Consider the following 19929-nt stretch of genomic DNA (forward strand, 5'->3'; position numbering starts at 1 on the left):
TGAATGGAAGTATATGTAATTATTCAGCTGTGATCCTTTGTATACACACCCTGGTCTTTCTGATTTATAAGAACTTCAGGGAAACAGAAATTTTCACTTGAAAATCATTGCCTGTATACAGAACTTTCTAAATTGCTTTATACTTATGCAACTAAGAATCAGTTATTTTATATTTTATTCTTAAAAATTATATTACTGGACCATGCTTGTCATAATTGCAACATAATATAAACAGGAGAAAATAGAACCAAATAAACCAAATCCTATTAATAGTCCTGCAGAATTATAGATGCATGGAGGTGGAAACATAATCCCTCTAAACAAAACACAGGAGGTTTAGAATTAATGTTGCTTTCATTCATCTTAAACCATACATGTAAGAGTATTAGACTTGTTTGAGAAATATTTAATGTAAAAAAAAAATGTTGGAAGTATCTTTCCTGTGTGTCTTGGGTTAAGAGCTTTGCAGTGAAGGAAGAGTGGTGGCCTGGGCAGCTTCTGCTTGCCAGCCTTAAACCGCAAGGGTCCCCAGCCCAGCCTGTAGTGCTGGCTCAGTGCCCCCGCCGTGCCCTTCATTAGCCTGTTTCTCCCCTAGGGATCTACTTTCTAACATAAAAGACCTTCCTTCATTAACATCTTTAGACTGTAAAATATTAATGATATGAAACATATGCCTCTTCTTCTTTAACAGAAGTTACAGTGTTTATAAAAAGACTCAGGAGAAAGACAGACCTTTCTAACATGGCCAAGGTATGTTCCAGAATCCATGAAACAAAAAAGGTGGGCATCTCATTTACTCAAGCAGTTTGGACTACTAATGAGCTGCTCCATTGTAGGATAACAGCAGCAGCACAGATGATATTATTTGTATACTGACCGTGGTCCAAATAACTCTCACCCTCCTACCCATCTCTTCCCACACCATAAGTATGCTGAGGGGGTCTTTTCCTCCCTCTGGATTCTGTGAAAGCCTCTGAGATATGGTCAATGGCCCCCACAGAGAGAACACAGGAGCTGGAAGGCTCAGATGACAGTTTCCAGTATCTTCACCCAGCCATGCAAAAGCCAGTTCAATAGCACATGCTGGAGTTATTCTAAAATTGGTTTTGCATAGCATCCTGACCACTCTCTCTGAGGAATGGTACAGCAGCCTGCACAAGGGAAACCACTAATATGCCATCTGCAGAGAAGCTCCATGGTCAGGGAGCAGGGTGTGAGGTCTATAAGGGCACAAAACCCTCACCTTTCTTATGGATTCCAGGGATCAGCTGACAAAATCTTCTCCATCCTCTGACCAGATGGTGTTGGAAGGAGTACTGCAGGGAAGCATCCTCTGAACTTTCCTGCGCAGGGTCATCACTCAGACTGGCTTTTCTCCTTGGGAAGAAAGAGGCAAAAGTGTCTCTAAACGATTAACATCCGTGCCTGCTTTTTGCTCTACGGTATCATTCTTCTCAGCTACAGGGACAAAGGAGATGCATCCAGGAGCTGCATTTTTAACCCTCTGAACACTGCAAAGTAAATTGTTTCATTAGCCTGTACTTATTCATTGCTGTGTTATTACGAGGAGCTTTACTCTCCCTGCAGCCTTCCTTCCATTGGTGTTCTTCCAAAACCTTGGCTTTTGAGGCAGTCCAGGCCACAATAGGACAGACAGGTCACAAATGGGGAAGGAAGCAGAAGACAAAAGGTGGTATATTGTCTCCTACAAGATTTTCCCAACATGCCACCTGGCTCAAATCACTGCAATGTGTCCCCACAATAAAGAGAAGGAAGGGAACTGTGGCTTCATGAACTGCATGGCAGTGTCACATTCTTTCTTAATAAACGTGGCCTCTCTTTATGGGAAAACTCAGCAGCAGCAACTCACAAAAGACACACCTCACTTTAAAAATGTTTTAAAAATTATAATGATGCACAAACATGCATAGGTGTGTTAACACAGGCAAAAGGTTGACTTCTGGGAGGTGCCAAACACCCGCAGTTCCCATTTACTGCAGCAGCCCTTGTAGATACTAAATACTTGAAAAGCTCAGCTTCATGTGCTTCTAAACATTGCTTCTTATGCATCGAAGGACATGATCCAGCAAGACTGCAAGCGCCAGCTATTCCCAGGAATTTGCTTTTTATTTGTGTACTCAGACTTTACATCATCCTTCTTGTGCTCTATCCACCATGTCAAGGGGCTGGCTGCAGCTTTTTGCTTCTTCTCTGCCTGTTCCTAACATGCGGAAAAGCTGCAGAGAATCAACACTGAATTTGCACCCTCAAGATTTAGGGCAAGAGAGGCGAATCAGGGGCAAATTCTCTAGCGGCAGCCTCTGGCTGCTCCACATCCCCTTTACACCATTTAACCACCACAAAGTGAACCTCGTAGACCCGAGAATGGGGTTCATGGTTACAGCTGAGCACATTCTGAGCCTGGTTCTTGTTCAAGCTAACAAGCTCTTGGCACTGTTCTCACAAGCAAATGATGTTTGCACCTTCTCTAGAGCCTCCTTAAAATACAAGGGAAAGGCAAAGGAGTTCCAGTGCATCTGACGATTAGTCCCATCGGCAATTTAAAAACAATAGTTTCAATAAGTGAAATTATATAAGTTTTGTAAATGAGCATCCCTGTAATCTCTCAGCGGTCACATAGACTCTATTACAACTTCTTTTAGAGATCTTGCCAAAGTCACAGATATGGGGCTCCAGCAAAACACGGTAGGAAACAAACGCCAGCTGAAAATTCCCCTGCAAACGCATCCCCCTGTCCAACACACACCAGAAAATGGTTAGCTGAACACCACAGGTGTTTGTTCAAAATTTTCAGCTTGTGAGAAACATGCAGCTGCTTCATGGTGGTGTGGACATCCCTCAGAAAGGATGGCTGAGTGTTTTAGTCAGACCCGATCCTAGGCTTGTGTGGACTGGTATCCCATTTCCGCTGGTGCCCCTCATCAGATGCTCATAGGAAGTGTGTATGAGTAGAGCAAGTGATACCTCACTCCTCCATTGTACTCTCCTGGATTCCAGCAACCCAAGATGAAGGTCATACCCACATTTTGGTATTTAGTAGCCTGATTTTTGTATCCACAACCTCTTGAGGTTCCAGGGTTTGATTATTTGGTGTGTGAAAAAATAAGTTATCATTTTAAAATTTCTACCCTTCTTCCTGCGGTTCTCCCTGCAAATCCCCTTCACATCCTTCCTCACTCATTTCTATCCGAAGCTGAAGTTTATCTCATCTTCTCACATAGGAGTAATTTGATATTTCTAATCATCCTTCTCAGTTTTCTCTGTCTAAAATGCACCTGGAATTTCAACTAGAAACTGATGGCCAAAGCAGGTGAGAGAGCTCTTAATGAGAAGCACTGCGGAGGAGCTGTGCAGCTGCAGCCTCTGAACGGTGTAACCATACCGACCCTTGTAGAATGCTTTGCAATAATTTAACCACCTGGTGAGAAAATAGGAACGATTTTGGCACGGTCAGCATTTAAAAGGAAAAAAAAAAAAAAGCAACTTTTCCATCATGTGTAGATAAAGCTGGCTGACAGCTGCTACTACCTGGACATGCAGAAGTAATTAGAGCATAAAAAGGTGCAAATTCCCCGCGAGAAAGGAATGTGAATATGCTGCTTGTCATTTCTTGGGGCTGATTCCTGCCTCTGGTAAGCTGTTATTTAAGTGCTGTCGGAGTTGACTCTCAGTCATTTAGAGCATTAGTTTTAGTACGGTGAAGGGCAATATCGAAAGGGACTAGTCTGAACCACTGGGGCATGGAGCTGGGTGTTGGCGGCGTACTGACCCTGCGCACACCTGGGGTTGTTGTTGCAAGCAGCAGCTCTTCTTCTGACGCTGGAAGCTCCAAGACTTTGTCTTTAACTTAGCTGAAGGGAATTAGCAAGCGAGAATCAGAGAGCTTTTGGTACTTCAGTAAAGCTAGCAGAATGGCGACAAAGAAATATGGCCAGATTGGGGAATGATGCTGCAAACAAATGGGCAGCTGCATTTGCTGCTGTTTGTGGGGTCGTAGTAAGCACCTGCTGAATGGGATTTGTTAAAGTGTTTATGAATCTTGAAGGTTTTTTTATAAAAAATATTTTTTCATCTGGAAGGCCAAAATGGACATGGATTATTAATATAAATGCCCAAAATTCAACAAAGGCTTTAGGATCCTACTGTTTTCAGTATAGAAGTGAGAGACTAAATGTATGGATTAGCAAATTTTAATGGATTCAGGTTTAATTTCCTTCACTGTTTTCATCATTACATCAAGAATCTGAAGCAATACTGTTTGATATTAGCAATCAAATTAAAAAAAAAAAAAAGTTAAGAGATGAGGATAAAATGTTAGGGTGAACATTGTTTGCAATATCTCTGTGAGCAATACTTTATGGGACAGATACGAAGCCATATTCATTCACAAATGATTCATAAGCAGATTAATGGGATAAAATCCCAACCAATATTGTTTAAATTAACACCACATTTCTTATGTTATTTTTTACCTTCTCAGAGGTTTGGGCTACTTGAGAAAACTTGCCTTCAAATGTAATTGAAACATGTACAACGGACAGGTAACACCGAGGGAATGTCAGCCCTGATACACCATTCCACGTTTTAGACAAAATACTGTTATTTGGCATAACTGTAACAACTCTAGGCAAAACCAATTGCCCAGATACTTCAGGCATGTTAGCCTTGTCCGCTCCATCACAGACAGCAACACAGAGTGTCATTGAAAGGAATATCTCCCAGAACAAAAAACTTTTGAAGACAACTTAAAATTCATCTCCTTTGATTTATTTCTCCCCCCCCCCCGGCCCCATCCTAATTTGGAGACTGGTTATATAAAGTCTGGTACTGAATAAGGGAAGCTTTTTGACTGAGTTAAGGGCTTGAGAAAATGAAAGGCATTAACTGTTTTCTTATTCTCTATAGACAATGAGAACAGTCTTGAACAGCAACAGCAAAGTCACTGTTCTGCGATCAGACTTGCACGCTGTCATCAACCAGGGATTCCTGGATGTGCCTGGAAACCTCTTTCAAATGAAGTTTAGGAATCCGGAGGAGCTGCAGAACGACATAGAACTCAAATGTAATATTTTTTTTCCTGTGTTTTGTCTATCCACTTAAGCCCTTGCTTGCCATTGTTAAAGCTCCTGCATTTCCTCTTGTTTATTCATGGTATCTGCCGTAATGGAAATTACAGTCTTGCCATAACCCGAAGTACTGGAAAAGAGCCAATAAAATTGAGAATGGAGCATGTAATATTATCCTTTTAACTTTAAAGGTTAAGAATGAAAGGCTTTCCATTCTGACTCTCTCTTACAGCTTTCTACGGCAGCGGGAGTAGGGTTTGTGTTACTAAATGCTGTATCTTCTAGAATAAGGTTGACAAACAGGGATATTAATTTTTTACCTTTTTCTTTGACAAAAAAAAAAGAGAAGTTTCCAAGAGTTGCATTTCACATTTTCCTCTGTTATTAGTCAAAGTACAGCAAATAATTTCTTGTGGCCAGATTTTAAAATGCTGTGTGCTGAACTGGACAAGGACTATTGGCCTTTCGGCCTACGTGGCCTTTCGCTGCATTGAGGCCTGTGGAATCGATGTGCTGCTGTAAACAATAAAATGTGCCGTTTGTATGCAGCCATGACATAATACATTTGCCAGCCTAATGAAAAGAGATGGAAGCATAATGGCAAGTTAATTTTTAGATTAATGGGCTGCTATTTAAATTATTAGCAAGAGACAAGCAAGTTGGATGAGGCTGTGCACAGAACTGATGGGGGGAAACCTCAGCTCTTTGTTCCTGGCTGGCCACCGACTCGCTCGATGACAAGAGATGTGCCACAGCCTTTCTGTGATGGCTTTCAGTGGTAATAATAATTTGCCTTTTTCACAGAACCATCAGGAGAACCATTTAAATAACATTTACATATGGCTTAAAATCAACACTGTGCAGAATGCTTTTATTACATTTGCTCATTATATTAATGATAGTCTTATTCTTCCCAAGATGTATTCTCTCATTGTATTCTCTGTTTTCATTGCTTTTCCAAATTGCTGCTTATAATAAGCAAGGTTTTAACATACCCTATCTATATGCCATCTTGAAAGGAGATGACTCAATTAGAAGGGTATAAATTCAGAGAGGTGCCATAACAATGTAACTTTTGGCACTGGGCAGTAGGTTCCAATTTTTTGGGCAAACAACTGTACTGATATGTGGCAATATTATATATATATTTCTGTTGGTCTGTATTTTCTGATATTGGCTTAAAACTGTTTTCTCCCCCCTCCCAAACCATTTTTTTTTTCCTCAACCACATAAAATCGTCTCAGATAAGTAAGTTGATATTGCATATAACCGAATTCCAGCTTTCACATTGGAAGTGTTTCTTCTTGCCACCTTTGCCATGATGACCAGGTCAGTACAGATATGGTGGAAATGGACATAAACATGAATTCTGACTAATTTCAAAGTAGGAAACTATTGCCCACTAAAGGAATAGTATAATTGTATTAATCAAAATGCTATAAACACGTGTCTATATTTTAAGCTAAAGATAAAAGGAATAAGCTCTAAAAACTGTATCAAACAAAAAGCAAGCCAATCACTTCAAGTAATGATCTCCCTTCTATATTTCATAGGTTTGAATGACTTAATGTCTTTGCTGACACCTTCCACAGATATTCGGGTTCTCCTGAACTGTGTGTCTTCAAATCTTCAGGCTTTTGTCATTGAGGTATAAAATCAATTTAATAATTTCAGAAATGAAAGATGGATCACATCATTTATCCTGCTACATGCTGACTGTCACTAGTCTGCAAGAGCTCCATTGTACACTAGCAACCTGACCAGACTGCAGATTTGCATAAATACAATTTATGCATGCTGCAGAAAAAAAGGGGGAATTAATTGGCATACAAAAATTCCATCTGTGCAAACAACTACAAGCATGTTTCTGTGCATATATCCACTCAGGCAGTTTCAGTATCTGCTCTCATTTCATAGACACATACTATAACAGTCCCTAATAAACCAAAATTCAGTACAAAAATGTTAGTAAAATAAAGAGAACACTTCATGATTCCTGAAATCATTGATTCATTAAACTGTTGACTTTTAGGAGGTGGTAGGAGAGTGATAATTTCTACTAGTGTCTCTAGCTCTTGTGAAAAATTCATGTATGATCATCCTCACGTACGTACCTTCCCATAGGTTGCCAACTCTACCACCCCAGTTCCGCCACTGATTCAGAATTAGCAGTAGCTTGATGGCACCACTGCATTTGGTTGGTTGCCAGACCAATTAATTTGGGTCTGGGAAATGGTTGAAGTCTTTTTTCCCCTTTTCTGAAGAAACAGGGTAAAATGTACTTATTTAGCTTGATTATTTCTTTAAAAAAAAAAAAAAAATTAAGATTAGTACTTTGCAGTTCTGTGGTGCCTTCATCTCACAGAACACCCAGTTACCTTATGGGAAGGTACAGGGAAGGTGGACCAGGACTTTTCCTGGGGATTGACAGTTGTGGGGCATAGGACAATAGACACAAGTTGCAGCAAAGAAAATTTCCAATAGATAAAAAGAAAAAAAATACCATGAAAGTTGTTAAGCATGGAAAAATGTTACCCAGAAAGGCTGTGGAATCTACATTCTGGAGCTATTCGGAACTTGGCTGGACAAGGCCTGAACTAAACTGGCCATGCTTTGAGTAAGAGGTTGGATTAGATGATGTCTAAAAATCCCTTTCAACCTGAGTTATTTCAGGATTCTAAGAAAAAAAACCTGCTTGTTCATCCTTTGCATGCAGTTTGTATAGGGAAATACAAGAAACTGCAACACAATGAGGAAATCTTTTAACCAACTTTATCATAAGGCAATTTTTTTCTCTATCTGCAGCCAAGCAGGAGTAAAGAGGAGTTGAGAAAAGTGGCATCAGATTTCCAGTTGAGATGGAGCTTCCTACTGACTGCAATAAGCAAGGCTTTGACCCTCAACTATGCAGACAGTTTTGGTGAGTAGGAACTCGGAGACTCTCAACTCACGTGTCCCTGTGTGTCCTGAGACGGCAGAGGCACCAGCTTATTTTAATTTTAATTGACATAAATTTATGCTACAGTCACCAAAGGCATCACTTCTTCTTACTCCCTTCCTTGCATCAAGCAGCTCCATTCACCTGGAGATGTGGCTAGCCAGGTCAAGGAAATGAAACGATTAGTTTTCAACCATATTTGTTTTCTGATTCAAACTCTAGGGTGTTCGGAAGGGAGGAAAGTAGGAGCGTGCAGCTGGAGATGGTGGGAAGGGCAGGACTCCCTCTTTCGGCAGAAGCCATCATTTGTCTGTGGAAAGATGGGGAACAGCAGCCTGAGGCATCAGCCTCTGCTTTCCTTCCCTCCAGGACCTGCACACCCCAGCAGAAGGGTCTGCTGGAGAGCTGGAGTCACTAATATTCCAAACCATAAAAACTCCAGATCTCTCTAGTGATAGCTCCTAGTCCTTCAAGTTCTTTCTGTATAATGCAGCCAGATCAGAGCCACTGTGATAACTACTTGTCAAAAAAGCAGTTCCTCTGACAACAGCTGTATGCTCCTTCTCCTTATGCCTTACACTGACATAAGTGCTTGCCTAGCCAGCAGCAAGCCTGTTTTAGGTGTCAGACTAACCGAAAACCAGTCATTCCTTTAGCTGGGTTAGTTTTCTCTGTTTTAGGGGTCTGAGCTATCAAGCTAGTGCAAGGCAAGAGAAGCGAAGGGTCTGTGCAGTCACAGTCACTCAAAGTGAAGTGGCTTGAAGTCATACAACCATGTCTTGAATCAGTTCACTCCCTTTCCATTGCTATATTTCATCAACCCAACCTACCTTTCTCTTCATTTGTAAAACCTTCCAGAGGCTTGCTCTCTATTATTCCTTCTGCAGAAATGCACAGTCTCCTGTGAGCAGCATCTGATCCCAAACGGCATGAACCGTTTTTCAGATTTTCAAAGGAGCACCTTCATATTTTTTCCTCTTCTGTCGGGTGAGGCTTCACACAAATAGCCAAAGAAAACCTCATTATCTTCTTTCAAATTCCCCTTCAAAACTGTACTTTCATGTGTCTCCTACAAAGACTTAACAGAGGAGTGTGTTAAGGTTGTTGCCTTTTGTATTCTTCTGTATTCTTCCCCTGCTAATGTCGGTGTTTGTGCACGTATGTGTGCCCCCTTTTTCTGCATCTAGCTGCTACCTTTTGCCTTATATTTAGATTGCAAACTCTCTGGAGCAGGATCAGAGTTTTGTTCTGTGTCTGCAGGGAGCACAGCACAGTAGGGTCCCTTGTCCATCAGCTGTTGCATTACAGTAATAAAAAAATATTAATTCCTTTCTCTCTCTCCAGAGGAGTTCCGCACAAAACTTTCCAATGTTAGATGCAATATTTTGAGCAATAAGAAAATTAGGAATGAATTCCAAGAACAGGACTGGAAGCATAATGTTTATTGAAATTCCCCATGATGATGAAATCCTCTTCCCTCTTTCTACCACAAGAAGAGCTTAATGAATTGCCTCCCTGTTCTGCAGTTGGTGGTGGTTGGGGACACAACTGATGGAGAGCATCCCTTCCTCTGCTGAGCCTTCCTTAAATGAGTTACAAATTGTGGTTTTATCCCACTTATGACAGTTTTCCCAATATACTTTTGTAGCCCTAAGACCGAATTTATTCTCACGTATGAGAGACTTAAAAAATATCCTTTAACCTTTCCCTGTGATGCTCCAATGAATTTGATAATTATCTTCTTTCTTAATTTTTTTAAGATGTTGACTATATGATCTAACAGTGTCCCTTCTTTCCCATGTTTCTATTCCAGTAGGATTTCAAGTTTTAGTGGAGAAGGCTGGAACTGATATATTAACAAGCCGTCTGGTGTAAAAGTTCTGTACTCAGGGTCATTGCTTTTCAGAAATTTCTTAAATCTCAACATTTCTTGCAGGAGTGTTGGGCAGCTTGCAAGTGGAAATATGTAGCATCCACACTAAGGAAACACAATAACTTAGGGAAACGTGTGAATGTCATGTTAATGCAGTATGCCTCCCTCCAAAATCACAGAATCACAGAATCTTCTAGGTTGGAAGGGACCTGAAAGATCATCTTGTCCAACCGTCAACCTAACTGACAAAAACAGACACCCGCACAACAAACAAGAAGCATCACCATCACTAAACCATACCTCCCAGCACTACATCAACCTGTCTTTTGAACACCTCCAGGGATGGTGCCTCAACCACCTCCCTGGGCAGCCCATTCCAATGTCTGATAACCCTTTAGGTGAAAAAATTTTTCCTAATATCCAGCCTGAACCTCCCCTGGCGTAACTTGAGGCCATTTCCTCTCGTCCTGTCGCCTGTGACTTGGGAGAAGAGACCGACCCCCACCTCTCTACACCCTCCTTTCAGAGAGTTGTAGAGAGCAATAAGGTCTCCCCTCAGCCTCCTCTTCTCCAGGCTGAACAACCCCAGCTCCCTCAGACTCTCCTCATAAGACTTAAAATAAGCCACATACCAGTAACTAAACCCAAACTTACTTCTGTCCAGGGCTCTTGCCTTGGAGGTTGGTACATCTGTCACATATAATATGCTGGCATACACACACCTCTGAGTTTAAGATTGACTTTTACTCTTTTCTAGCCCAGCCTCCACATGGGTGATGGCCAAGTGTGATGGGAGGAACTGTGCAGTTGTTCCCCTGTAAGGCAGCAAGGAACAAGTGTGCTACAGCAATCAGGGATAACGGGACCTCTACAGCTCTTTCAGCTCCACCTCTTCTCCAGCACATGTGCCTCTACATATCTCCATCCTAGAGTCTCACGTCAGCTGGCCCACCTCCATTTCCTTTGCTGGTCTCCCTTTGGAGGCATTCAGGGATGTATTGCTGAGCAACACAGGGTGGAGAGTGACCTGTGCATTCCTCTTTGGAAAGCAAGCTGCTTCAACCTACCACCTCTTCAAATCTGTGTCCCTCTGCATTATCCCAAGAGACAACTGGAGTGGTAGCTTTTGCTTCATGCTTACTCTTACTGAATGTGTTGAAAACATCTGTAAGATTGTTAGAAACGCTTGTGGACTTCGAACGTTAGGTCTATATAGTTTGAACTCAAAGTATAAAAGTCTTTTTCCTTGTCCCATAGATAAGCAAGTGCTTCCACTATATATTCCACTATAATTTAAAGATGCACAAAAGGACAAACAGGAGAAGCAGCAGCTTCTCAGACACATATAACATCAAAAGAGGCAGTATTTTTCATTTTTAAAGCTCTGTAAAGCTTGGTCGTTCATATAAATTGGCAGTGTCTCTTTGTTGATGTCCATGTAAACATTTTTGTGGGATGCAGAGGTTATGAATTACCTGATGAATTGCTATGAATATTTATGGTATGGAAGAAGACCTGCTCTTTACTCTAAGGGCTTTCAACCAAGTTGTGATTCAAAAGTCAATGGCCTCAGTGCGTCTCTCTTGGCTTCAGGCAGTTATGTCCCAAGCTGCCCAGAAAGCCTTTTAATGTCATAGGTATGAGACATGCAGACGTCATGCATGTCAAACTGCAGGAGAGTTTGCTTGGGAAGAGGTGGAATAGGGATGAAATGTGGTTGTTGATAAGCCTTTTAGTAGCAGTGAATGTGGGGGAAGAACTTGGACAGGACTGCGACTAAACACAAGTACGCTTTCCTCTCTAGCTAAAATAAGGGGAAAAGGCTTCTGCTTATGTTTAAAATCTGCAGTTGGTGCCTCTTTCGCTGTGATATTTGGAAGTACATAATTCTGTAAGTACTGATTGATGAGTGCTAGTCTGCTACTTTAGTCCATTACCATAATGAAGCCCTTCAAAAAAGAACACATCATGAAGATAAGCAAATGAAGAGGATGTTAAAATTATTTTTGTTTTTCTTTCAACCTAGGATCCTGGCATTTGTTTAATTTGCTACTCATGGATTTTGTGGCTCACATTTTCCTGTCCTATATAGAGGAGGAGGGAGATGAAAGTTTCCTGGTCACAAAGCAAAACGAGCCCCGTGTTGTGTGGGTTTATGAGCCCAGTCATCTCTGGGGCTATTTTGCAGAGGAGCAACCTCAAGTCAACGCTCCACAGACAGCTCTCATAACTTTGATGCAGAGCCAGAATAACTTTGGATTAAGCAACGTTTTTGCAGAGTTCTGAGTTTTTCGGTGGACACAGCCACAGGCAGCAAGGTGAAATAAACATTAACTTCAAAGAAAATTACTAAAAAAAAAAAAAAAGGGTATAAATTGGGTAAAATGGGGGGGATTGGGAGGAGTGTGGTTGTTTGGGGGTTTTTGTGTGTGTAAAGCAGAACTAATGAAACCTAGGTTTGCATGGAGCTGTGTCCAATGTCACCTAAACCACAAGCCACAAAGCGTCTTCCCCAGCCACCCCACAATTCCATCGAGGGATTGTAATCTCCACACCACCCACCTCTTCATCACCAGTTTCCTGATTCTCTCAGGTTCCCAGCAGACTTTCAGTGCTCCTTTAGATTCCCCCAAGTATTGTCTAAGGCAGAGCAGCGCTGTTCTGGTGGGTTGGGAGCAGCTTGTGGACTTGCTGACCAAACGTCATGTATTTATTCATCAGAAAAGAGAGTACATGACATGGTCTTTTCTCGCTATTGGAAGCACCAAGAGGCTCTCTTTCCTCCTCCACCTGCCTGCTAGTTTTATCAAAACAAGCAGAAGTGTGAAATCCTTGAGACCTTTCTGTAGTCAGTCCATTGGTTCAAAATTACCAGCATAAGGGACGACATACAGAAAACAAGAGAGAGTCTAAGTCTTCCTAGGGTGCAAGGCTGTCCTTGTGTTAGGACATATGGGAAGATGGATCAAGCCTCTGTGCTTAACACAAGTGACGAATTAGGCATCTAGCTGTTTTCAGATTTCTCTTCCATGCAATAACAGCCCTTGTCTTAAATCTTAGAGAACATTGTGTTTTTATAGAAAAAAAAAGTGCTAGACAAATGTTAATGGCACCAAGACTCACAAAGAAAATTACATTTTGAGACTCATCCTGCTATAGTTATTTTACTGTTTATCCTGCACTTCCCAGGATGTATTCAGCTTCCATAAACCAGGACCAGGACTGAAAAAAGACTGTTTTAAAAACATCTTTATTATTTATAAAGACCCTTGGAGAACCCTTGTTTTTAAATACAGCATATGCTAAAACTAGTTCAACAATGAAAATTGGAAGGGAGAAAGAAGACACAAAGGGGGGAAATCAAGAATGATTTATACACGATAGTCATGTTTGACAGCTGTTATTTTTCAAATGTAATATAATGACCCATCCTGCCATATCGCCTTAACCTCAAAAACCAAACTGAGCTGGGTGCAGGCTATGAGCAAGGAATCTCTAAACCACCAAAGGCCTGAAATTAGGAGATATAAACTGGTAGAGAGCTTACTCAGTATCTGATCCTGCTTCTTGTGCTTTCACTGTGCTGCCTGTATGCTCTTTTGTATGGCCCACTATGACCAATGCTCTTATGCAGTGTCAGCAGACAAGGGTTTGACCTGGGTTTTGTCTGTACATGTGATGTGCCTATAATTATCACAGAATCACAGAATGATATGGGGTTGGAAGGGACCTCTGGAGATCATCTAGTCCAACACCCCTGCTAAAGCAGGTCCACCTAGAGCAGGTTGCACAGCAACTTGTCCAGGCAGGTTTTGAATGTCTCCAGAGAAGGAGACTCCACCACCTCTCTGGGCCGCCTGATCCAGTGCTCTGCCACCCTCAAAGTGAAGAAGTTCCTCCTCATGTTTAGATGGAACTTCTTATGTTCAAGTTTGTGCCCATTTCCTCTTGTCCTGTCACTGGGCACCACTGAAAAAAGACTCATCCCATCCTCTTGACACCCTCCCTTTAAGTACTTATAAGCATTGATCAGATCCCCCTTCAGTTGTCTCTTCTCCAAACCAAAAAGACCCAAGTCCCTCAGCCTTTCCTCATAAGAAAGATGCTCCAGGCCTCTAATCATCTTCATAGTCCTTTGTAGTACCCTCTCCAGCAGTTGCCTGTCCTTCTTGAACTGGGGAGCCCAGAACTGGACACAGTAGTCCAGATGGGGCCTCACCAGGGCAGCGCAGAGGGGCAAGATAACCTCTATCGACCTGCTGGTCACACTCTTCTTGATGCAGTCCAGGATGCCATAGGCCTTCTTGGCCACAAGGGCACATTGTTGGCTCATGGTCATCCTGTTGTCCACCAGGACCAGGTCTTTCTCCTCAGAGCCGCTCTCCAGCAGGTCAGCCCCCAAGCTATACTGGTGCATGGGGTTATTCCTCCCCAGGTGCAGCACCCTATACTTGCCCTAGTCAAATTTCATCAGGTTCCTCTCCGCCCAACTCTCTAATCTGTCCAGGTCTTGCTGTACGGCAGCACAGCCTTCCGGTGGGTCAGCCACCCCTCCCAATTTTGTATCATCAGCAAACTTGCTAAGGGTACATTCCATCCCTTCATCCAGGTCATTCATGAGTATATTGAAGAGGACTGGACCCTGTACTGACCCCTGGGGAATTATGTGTAACAGTTTTGCGTATTTTGTACATTTTGTATATGATCTCAAAAACAGAGCAAGGCTGACTAGAGTGAGGGATGAGGGGCATCGGAGAGTATAAAATATGAAATGAGGAGTAGGAAAATTTGAGAAAAGGTATGTGAGGGAAAGTGTAGGATTGGGAGAGTGTAGTAAGAGCTTAGAGATGAAAGATCCCAGCAGCTGATGGACTCTGGCAGTCCACATGCAAGACGCTGATAATGGTGATATGAAAAAGAGAGTCTAGTAAGAGCCTGCTGTGATTCAAGTGTTTGCAGTCTGCGAGGGAACTGAAAAACTTGAAACTGCAGCTCAGAAGGGATTCAGGAGCTGTGACGGAGTGAATGAGCACTTCTGCCTACTTGTGTCTTTCAAATGGGTGGTAGCTCCCACCTCAACCGATGCAGGCTCCTTCTCTGAGTGTCAATACTAACTCCACAGGCTGCTGAAAAGCACATCTGCCAAAAGCATCTCCATCACCCACCACTTTGTTTGTATCACCATCTCTGTAGATCCTCTGAATAGCTTCCCACCGCACGAGGATCTGTGTTCTGCGACTTCTGATCACCAAAAATCATCACCATGCTCCCAAGCAACCATCTGTCCCTGCTCCTGACTAATCCCCCTTCGTCCACAATGCATTCTGCGGGGTATCTAAACCCTCAGCAGCCTTAGCAGCATCCACCAGCCACGCTGCTGTTTTCTGGATCGTTTTTCTGCTGCCTGACATACCCCTCTGTGCATCACGGGTATAATTCATAATTTTTCCTTTTAACTCCTTTACCTCACGCAGCCTCTGCAGCTCTCTGCGACCCAGTGTCTTTTGTCAGCTCCCATCCTCCACTCCGTCCCCTGCCAACAACACCAACCTCCGTATCTTTTTCATCTTGTCCCACAAGGCATTTCTATACCTTCTCTGCAGCCTGTTATGCTTGGGAAAAAAATCTGTTCATCACACCTCCACCCTCATCTCATTGAAATTAGTGCTAAAAACTCGGTTTTGCTGTAAAACCCTGTAAAAATGAGAAGGAGGACTGGTAACAGAAATCAGAAAAGAATCTCCCAACCTTGCCCTCATATCAGCAGCATCAATATGTGTCTGTGGCTTAGCAGATCCCTTCATGATCTTTCAGTTGTCACTTTCATTCTTCCTTTTCCTTCCCCATCTGTTTTTGGTCCTCCATTCCTAGCTCATGCTGAATATAAATCACACTCCTCGGCAGAGAGACCATATTTTTCCTTTTAGTTTGAACAGCACAGCACATTTCTGAATCTTTTTTATTTTTTTTTTCTTTTTAATGTGAAGCATGAAAATAATTGTTAATAATCATGAAGATTGAATACATTCCAAGTTGGTGACATCTCCTGAGGAAAACGTTATTTTCATATGACAAAATGTAGAGGGCGGGGAGTGAGACAATACAAGATTTAAACACACTGGCTTAACGGGGAGTCTGGCAGATTAAATGCTCTGTAGCCAAACGCACGTAGTATGAACCAGGAATTGTTGAAACTGGTGGCAGTAACGAAGATGCTCTGAGCGAGCCATAATCTATAAAAGTGCAGCTCAGAGAGCATTGGCCCCATCTTTATTCCTTATCACAGAGCTTGCAGTTGCTTTCTCTCAGCACGAATAGCATTTTTTCATCGAGAAAATCCAATTCTAGGCTTCCTCTCTTTGTTCACTTGTTACCGAATTAAAATCCTATTAAACTGCACACCTGCAGTGGGTTTATCTGCAGAGCACCGTGCTGTAGCTTTTAATCCAATTCCACACCTCTGGAACACACAATATACTGCAAATCAGGGCGCGCAGAGACGGAGGTTACGCTGTTCATAGCTCTGTTGGCAGAGAGCAAATCAAACACTTTGATTTGTTGAAAAGGCAGAAAAAAATAAGGACATAGTTAACTATTTCACTTAAAGGAATGCTAAGTGTTCTTCTGAGTGGTCTCTATAATCCAGGATACAGAGATCAAGTGAAATCATTAACTAAAATGATCAAAAAATGAGAGTAAAATCTTGACCCTGCTTAAATTCAGTGGCAAAACTTCTGCTGATTTTAAGAAAGCCAGGATTTCAGCATGAAAAAGCAGTTCCCATCGGGGGGAGAGACAGGCTGAGACTATTTGTTTTGAAAGATAATAGTAGAGCTTATAGCAGACATATGAAGTGTGAATGATGTATTAAAAAGTATATGTGGCCTTCTGTCAGACCTTTGTCACCCTATGAGGAAACCCAATGCGTAGCTCCTCTTGTTGGGTTAATTGATGTAAAATAAGGTTGGGTATCTGCAAAATACCTCGGGTTCAACAGGGAAGAGCAGAGATTACTTTTTTTATTCAACGAAGGGAGAAAGGAGGATTTGCAGTCCCTACAGTCAAAATGTTGCCATGTTTCTTTTCTAATTTTCAGCTCATTTGGGTCATTTTGGAAGAGAGAATTCTAAGTTAGATTTTCCAGTCGAAAGAGAAGCACTTCTTACTCAAAAGGATGGACAGACATGCTTTATTTTTGCCTCTGAGGAACAGCAAATCTTCAGAGAAAACCAACCTGACCTGAAAATTCTTTATGCTGGACCATTCTTACTTTTTGAAACAACTTTAAGAAATACTGTTTTCATTCTCTTAAATTCAAGATTATTTTTTTTTTTAAATACTAAATGTGAAACTGCTAGCAACAGTTATTTTGCCACATGATTTGATTGTTTGACTTTAGTTGAATAAATCTTCAGAAGAAAAATGTGAAATATTTGTGGTTTGTTTTTATCTAGTTCTTGTATTTTTTCTTGTCAGTTAAGCGGAAGGCCTACCTGAAGTGCTAAGTTTATCTGGAAGCTACAGGATTGATGAACGACTCTGTGCCAGCGCTGCTTGGTGTCTGCAGTGCTGTCATGGTTTAACCCCAGCCAGCAGCTAGGACCACGCAGCTGCTCGTGCAGTTCTTCACCTTCACCCAGAAGGGCAGGGAGAAGAGGGAGAAAAGGAGGGGAAAGGGAAAAACATCATGGGTCGAGATAAAGACAGTTTAATAAGTAAAACAAGAGCTGCACACACAAGCAAAGCAAAACAAGGAATTGACTCCCTGCTTCCCATGGGCAGGCAGGTGTTCAGCCATCTCCAGGAAAGCAGAGCTCCATCACACGTACCAGTTACTTGGGAAGACAAACACTGTCGCTCCAAATGTCCCCCCCTTCCTTTCACCCGCTTTATCTACTAAGCATGATGTCATACGGTGTGGAATATCCCTTTGGTCAGTTGGGGTCAGCTATTCCAGCTGTGTCTCCTCCCTACTTCTTGTGCACTCCCGGTCTGCTTGCTGGTGGGGTGGTGTGAGGAGCAGAAGAGATTTGACTGCCTAAGTATTAATTTAGTTTAGGCATTAGTTTAGTTTTGACAACCAAAACCATGAGTGCACTATCATCACTGTTGCCATCCCAAACCCAAAACATGGCACTGTACCAGCTGTTAGCAAGAAAGTCAACTCCATCCCACCATATAGAATTTAGCACTCATTCCTATGTCTTGAAAAAGTCCTGCTTTGTTTCCCATTTCTTCAGGATACGATAACTCCATTAACTGAAATAAAATAGGTTGTGTATAATGTTTATGTCAGAACCCAGGCTGTTTGAACTTGTTCTATAAGCAAAGACTCTATAAAGAGAAACCCAGGAATAAATTTGTACAAAATAGTAAATACAGGGTATGAAGTGTGTATTTTGCATGCATCAGATTGCATGAGGAATTTCCCTGAAACACCAGGGAAACTGGGTTTTTAAATAATTTTGAAAAGCACGTCTACAGGGTCTGTTATTTCAAGAAGGGACAACTGTTCCGTTATTTTAAGGAAGGACATTTCCCGAACTAGAGAAAAGCATCAGGAGCTTATCGAGCTTTCACTCATTTTGGTTTTGGAAACATATATTTATTTTCCACTTACATCTACATTCTTCTGTCTCAGCTTAAGCACTGAAGTGGGAATCAATATTCAAAAGGGTGATATTACAGCAGATGTAGATGGGGCCAGGTGCTAAAGGAACAGGTAGTTGTGTGTTTGGTTTTGCTGGTAAGATTAAGAGTTTGGTTGCAAAATGAGATACCGTGGGGAGTATCTTCACAGTCCAAAAAATTAATTTGGGCCTTAAGGCCAATTATATCCATTTTCACCATTCCTTCAGGTTTTTATGGTGAAGACAAAAAACAAAACAGAGGGTCTAGGAAAAACATAAGCTAAAAATACACAATATTTCAGTCCACTTTTATTTTTAAAACTTTATACTTTACATTAGATATGCAGCATATTGTCATGGAGCAATTAAGCAGAAGTTGTAAGAGCAGACCAATCTTGTGATCTGTTCTTCTATGGAAAGGTAAGGTCTAGTAGATTTATCCAAGAACCTTGTGAAAGGCAAAGGCTCCTGTGAGACTCCTTCCTCCCTGTCTCCTATTAAACCTGCACTCCTTAAATGATACGCATGAATGCAATGAAATTTTACAAGCGTAAATTTTAAAGAATTGTGAGTTTGCATTGCCATACTGACGGGGTCTACTGCCAAGAACAGAAAAGGAGCAGGATGCAAAAGCGCCTTTACTGAACAGGGTCATTGGTATAAACTCAAATATACAGAATCACAGAATCACCTGGGTTGGAAGGGACCTTTAAGACCATCATTCAAATCCTCGCCTAATTAAAACCTTGCCCGGGAAACCTATCATTTAATAGCTGCTCCACGTACTTACATGTCAAACTGAACCCCATGAGCACCAGAACTAAGGAGGTCTGCCTCCCTGGGACTGGAGGTCTTGCTGGTGCTCCACGCCGGGGTCCAAAGGAAGCTTTCCCTGCAAGGGGAGCGTTCGGGTGGGCGCTCTCCCTCGTGGATTCTCTTTTCTAATCAATGAAGAGACTGCACCGTCTCTACTGCCGTGGGTCCGTGTGCCTTTTGCTTTGGGGGCACGCGTGGAGAATTATTTCATCTGACACCCACCCGAGGCCACTCACTGGACTCCTGAGCCCCCTCCCCTGGCAAACGACAAGCAAATCCAGGGCAACCCCCCCGAGGGGGGCCACCATCCGCCCCAAACTGCACCCACGCCGCGGGTGACTCGTCCCACGTGTGTCACCAGTCCCCGAGCCGCACCGGGGGTGGTGGGTATGTGTGGGGGGAGGGGGGTGTGTGTCATGACATTTCACTGAATTTCACTGAATTTTTTTTAGAGTTGGAAGGGACCACAGAGATCATCTAGTCCAACTCCCCTGCCAAAGCAGGACCACCCAGAGCTTGTCAGATCATGCCACTCAGGACTGCATCCAGGCGGGTCTTGAAAATCTCCAAAGAAGGGGACTCCAC

General features: G+C 42.3%; 1 protein-coding gene across 1 annotated transcript in view; it reads left to right on the forward strand.

Annotated features, from left to right (window-relative positions):
- Nucleotides 1-17211, forward strand: part of RFX8 (RFX family member 8, lacking RFX DNA binding domain) — a 36485-nt gene extending 19274 nt beyond the window's left edge. The window contains exons 11-16 of the mRNA XM_014957745.1: nucleotides 692-750; nucleotides 4927-5083; nucleotides 6641-6735; nucleotides 7893-8007; nucleotides 11925-12216; nucleotides 16995-17211. Of these exons, the coding sequence (XP_014813231.1) occupies nucleotides 692-750; nucleotides 4927-5083; nucleotides 6641-6735; nucleotides 7893-8007; nucleotides 11925-12184 (686 nt within the window). The 3' untranslated portion in view covers nucleotides 12185-12216; nucleotides 16995-17211. The remainder of the gene's footprint in view (nucleotides 1-691; nucleotides 751-4926; nucleotides 5084-6640; nucleotides 6736-7892; nucleotides 8008-11924; nucleotides 12217-16994) is intronic.
- The last annotated feature ends 2718 nt before the right edge of the window (nucleotides 17212-19929 follow it).

This window comes from Calidris pugnax, unplaced genomic scaffold, assembly GCF_001431845.1.
Source record: "Calidris pugnax isolate Ruff unplaced genomic scaffold, ASM143184v1 scaffold303, whole genome shotgun sequence".
Lineage (NCBI taxonomy): Eukaryota > Metazoa > Chordata > Aves > Charadriiformes > Scolopacidae > Calidris > Calidris pugnax.